Here is a 5,286-nt window from a genome sequence, read left to right on the forward strand (position 1 = left end):
AGAGTTGAAGTAACGATATATTACGATTTGAAATTCTCCGGTATCGTATCGCGTATGAACTCTTGTATCTTAATTTTTATTTCTTCCTTGGTCTATCTGTACGATAAGTTCTTCGTAGGTCACTTATCTCGGCAATGCCACGCGACGTTACTCGACTCCAGGTCACGGCTCGAGCCATTAGCACTCTCCGTAACGATCGTACACCTTCCAGGAATTAACAACCAAGACAAATAACTCTTAAAAACGAAATATCCGTAACCAGCTCGGATAAGCAACGAACAAACTCGCGTAGATGATTAGCAGCTGATTGTGCCATAGTGTGGAACCAATTGGTCCCCGGTGTTTAACGTAACAGGTAACTGGTAGTCGATAACTCGATGATCAAACAACCGTGGTCGACGTTCGGTGGTCACGAACGATTGATGGTGGCAGTTCGCGAACGAGACGCGGAATGGACACCGCAGCTACCACGTAAACGCGGAAAGATGTTCATCCCGGTACTCGCGAAAAACTCCCTAGGACGGCGACTCCCAGGAGAGGTCTGAAGTCTTCCGCTCCGCGAGACGGGCTGATTTCGGTGATTCCGTGAAATGAGAGCTCCGTGGCTCGTGCTGATTCTCGCTCTCAAGATCCTGAACCTGGTGCAGCTGGCCCTTGGGGACACCGCGTGTCACCGTAACGACACCGTCTTAACCGTCTCCGGTCAAAGGTCGTCAGCGACCCTCTCCAGACGCAGGCGACTGACGTTTCCAAAGGGTAGCGCTTTCGTGGTAAGTGCGTCGTGTTCACTGACCGCTCGAGAATACCATTTTGCGGTTAATCCACGGTAGAGAATCGAACCAGTTAACAGTCTCTCTAGTGGTTCGAGTAGCCGTGAAAGAATCGAGGGATGGACGAAGTGGAATGGTGTAGGACTTATGGTGTGGTCCTACAACTTTTTGTAGGAAGATCGTTGCAGAGTGTCGTTTTGTGTAGAAAATAAGATACTAGCCTTTTACCGAGGGAGGGTAGAGATAATTAACGAGGAAGAGTGTCGAATTTTTGTAGTAGAGAATTATGTATTGATAATATTCTTTTTGGACGATTTGTATAGTTTTGGGGTTAATACAGAGTAGAGAATCGAAGCAGTTAACAGTCTCTCTAGTGATTCGAGTAGCCGTGAAAGAATCGAGGGATGGACGAAGTGAAATGGTGTACTTTTTGTAGGAAGATCATTGCAGAGTGTCGGTTTTAGTGGAGAAAGTAGGATACTAGTCCTTTACCGAGGGAAGGTAGAGATAATTAACGAGGAAGAGTGTCGAATTTTTGTAGTAGAGAATTATATATTGATAATATTTTTGTTTTACGATTTGTACAGTTTTGGGGTTAATAGAGGGTGGAAAATCGAACGAGTTAACAGTTTCTTTAATAGTTCGAGTATCCATGAAAGAATAAAGGGATGCATGAAGTGAAATGGTGTACTTTTTGTAGTAAGATCCTTGCAGAGTGTCGTTTTGTGTAGAAAATAGGATACTAGCCCTTTATCGAGGGAAGGTAGAGATAATTAACGAGGAAAAGTGTCAAATTTTTGTAGTAGAGAATTATATATTGATAATATTTTTTTTTTTGTACGATTTGTACAGTTTTGGAGTTAATACAGAGTGAAGAATCGAACGAGTTGACATTCTCTCTAGTGGTTCTAGTATCCATGAAAGAATCACCCCGTTTAAAGTACTTCTAGTCTGTTACGAGTAATAGTCTGGTGCTAATTCGTTTATTTCTTATTTAGATGACTCTGTCCACGCTGGAATCGATTCAGCTCCCTTTGCCCAGCAGCTGGTACCTCGACTTCGAGTTCGACACGATCTGGCCAATCCCAGCCCAAGAGACGTTCAAGAAGAAGAAGTACTTTATCAAGAAGCCGTGGATGATTAAGCGACGTCATCGCCGTGAATTGTACGCCAACTTCGAGACAGCATTGAATAGGTACGCGATAAGTTATCGATTACTTCTGAAAATTTATGTTAATCAGCCCGTTGAACGCTACGAACACTTGTAAGTGCTCGATCGCGGTCCCTGCGTGCGATGAAACGCCTTTAAGGCGTTCTATCACCGTGTTCGAGAAATAGAACTGTGAAATTTCCGCACAGAGGGCGCGCGATGCTTTCGAATCTTAATATTGGAAGAATTAATATTGAGATTACATTGGATTTATGTTCATATTACTTATTAAGAAGACGTATTTTTTACAAACCATCGCAAGGTAACGTAACATGACCAAGTATCCATCCGTACATCGATAACCGTAATATTATTATTCAACGTTACTTTATCCTCCGTAAAATCTCAAATATTCCAACAGCATAAGGACGAATCTGTTTCAGTCGAAATCTCCCTGGTCGAGAGTGCGTTCTAAGGACAATTTGCGAGGCGAAGACTTTATTGAGCCCTCCGGGGCTTTCGTTCGTCGAAGACGCTATTCGTATAATCCTGAGGTACCGAAAATCGCAATCCCTCCGTACAAAGTACAACATTTCGTAACTCGTAACTAGACGTTCGAATTATTTACAATCTCTCGTTGCAGGAACATCGAGGATGTGGAGAGAACCGATCGCTACGACATCGCGTACAGAACGAAGACACCGTGCGATGTTGCTTACTCGTGTCCCTTCTCGTTGCTGAAATTATTATTGTTTAACTTGTATTCGGACACACTGGTCTGACAATAAACATATTTCCGTTCGTGAACATTTTCCCTGTCCAGGTGTGGAGCTCGATCCTCGAGATTTCGAAAATTCCTCGAAACAAGAGAAGGGGGGATATTTCATCGGTCATCGGTGGAAAAATGGTCCCTCGCGGGTCCGAAGTACCGTCTATCGTTAGCCAGAGCAGGAAATGAGTAATTGTCAGAAATAGAGCTACAATGGCGTCCCTGTCGTCGACTCGATCCAATTCGATGTCCTTAACAGGCTTCTTTCTGTCGATTTCTCCGGGGTGTGTAATTGAAGTAGAGACGAAAGGGTTGGTTCACCGAGACGGAACAAATCGACGCGAGACAGTGAACGTTTCGTTCGTAAAGGAATGACACAGGGAAAAAATTAAATAGAAGGTTCAGAGGACTGCGAGGGAGTCGGGCCAACGTCTACGCCTGGATTCCCATCGGTCCAATTAATCGCGAGCAAACTTGACTCCGTCAGCTGTTCGTCGACTCGAGGGTCTGGTAATTTCGAACGAAAGAATCGATACTCTTTTGTATTTTCTCCGAGCACTCACTCTCGAGAATCCCTTGTATACTTTACCGTGAAAACTTGACAATTCCGTAAAGAAACAGGGTGAGAATTTTTTCAACGACACACTAGTGCCACCATTGATCATTCGTAAATGAAAATACCGTAAGTTTCTTCCTCTTTTAAAAAATGTAGAAACAGTCTTTCCAAAGACCTATCGCTTGACTATTCGAAAGAAATTTGATTACCTTTAAAAAAAAGGCACACACCAAAGAACAAACGACCATCGACCCTAAGTGTTGAATATATAAATATTCCCATCGCAAACCTACCTAAAGAGAATATTTCCGATCCAAATATTCCAATTTTGATCACTTTCGAGGAAGAATATTAGACAAGACACATGTGCCCGAATTTTCATTCAACTTCGATCATTTCTTCGGGGAGAAAATAATGTTCTTGAATTTTTTACACAAAAGGAGTCTTAGAAACAACCTCGTTGAGGATACCCAGACACTGATAGACGCTCCGGACGGACGATTCGTGTTATCTCGTTTCCCATAAATCCCTGTCTTGTCATCGACGAAGTTCTTCGGCCCTTGGGGGGCATACCGAGCCATTTGAAACCCTTAACAGCGTAAACGTCGCAAACCTGAGAGACGGTGAGCGGATAAACGGTTAATATACATACATTCGGTAGACACGGCTCGGTCAATTTGACTCGGGCGAGGCGAACGCGACGCTCCGCGTCGCGACGCACGTGTCACACGCGCTTCGACCGGCTTATTGCACCGGTTGCACCGTGACGTTCCGCGTGACGACGCAATCCATGCGCGTGGCTGCAATTATTGCCACGTTCGCCACCGTTCGAACAATTTCGAAGCGATCGCATTTCACTCGAACGCCGCGTTCGATCAAGAATGCAACGAGAATTGCGGACAACGCGCCAGAGTCGATTGAAACGTATCGTTGCAACCATTTAGAAATCACTCGAGAGGTTATGTTCGATTCGTTTCGAGTTCGAAGCGTTTACGAAATAATATCTATGTTTTTTTAAGAGAACCATCCGATTGAAATATTACTGGGATTTTTTGGGGAAGGTAAATGCACATTGAGGTAAAAATAGAATAGAAATGAAACAGAGTAAATAGGTTATGTTGGGGTGCATAAATTGCTTTTTAAAGAAATTGGTGTATTTAAGATTCTTTTGGTCTCCAGATAACGTAAACAAGGCCTGAAGTAAAAATAGAATCGCAAATTTTATTCACCTAGTGTCAAATACTTAACCTGACTTCGAACAAGATCAATGAATAGGTTATGTCGAAGTGCCGCCGTTAAGACTCTCTCGATTCGAGGTTAAGGTAAATAAAAATAGAATCGAAGAGAAATAAAATGAAAGTTTGGTACTACGTGGCTACACTTTATTGCCGTGGTTACCTGCCCATTCCAGGTAACTCCCCCACGAGTTCGGTTGCCCGTATCGTTCTCACGTTACACTATTTTTATCGTAGTCTGCAACAACATCGAGATCAGACGGTCTTACATTCTGTATTAATTAAAAATTGTACCCAGAATTGGCAATTCGGTGAATCGGAACGTTTCAAGGTGAAAAGATTCTGTTCCGTGTTTACTGTCCTTTTATTCGCTTTGAAATCTCAGGGGCAGGTATAATAAATCAAACGATTGCCGAGTCTCGTCCAACTTTTTGCACAACATCGCAATATACCTGTTGATCCCACCGAAAGTGCCTTCAGTCTTCGAGTGACTTTCGTACGGTGCGTTTGTGCGTGTTTTAAGTTCGCGAGTAAATTTTCCAAGATGGCGTCTAACCGGTGTTGGGAATCCTTATGAATAGAAGTGTAGTTAACGGTACACGGATTGTGATCGAAAACGAACCGATTAGTTTTTGTTATTGTGAAAAGTATCTGACGTACTGCGATACGGATACACTGGAACACGTCGAAACTGTATCCTCTGCGCCAGGGGCATTTCGTCAGTCACCACTGGAGAATATTAACGGTAACTCGAGGGAAAGCAATCCGAATCGATCGCACAGAGGTGGTGAGTACCGAGAATGCAT

The 5,286-nt window shown here is 43.4% G+C and overlaps 1 protein-coding gene across 1 annotated transcript; it reads left to right on the forward strand.

Annotated features, from left to right (window-relative positions):
* The first annotated feature begins 590 nt into the window (after window positions 1-590).
* On the forward strand, window positions 591-2,702 carry LOC143149677 (uncharacterized). The gene is made up of 4 exons (XM_076317247.1): window positions 591-770; window positions 1,769-1,965; window positions 2,364-2,474; window positions 2,564-2,702. The coding sequence occupies exons 1-4, from the start codon at window positions 591-593 to the stop codon at window positions 2,700-2,702; spliced, it is 627 nt and encodes a 208-aa protein (XP_076173362.1).
* Window positions 2,703-5,286: the final 2,584 nt, after the last annotated feature.

This window comes from Ptiloglossa arizonensis, chromosome 7 (assembly GCF_051014685.1).
Source record: "Ptiloglossa arizonensis isolate GNS036 chromosome 7, iyPtiAriz1_principal, whole genome shotgun sequence".
Classification (NCBI taxonomy): domain Eukaryota; kingdom Metazoa; phylum Arthropoda; class Insecta; order Hymenoptera; family Colletidae; genus Ptiloglossa; species Ptiloglossa arizonensis.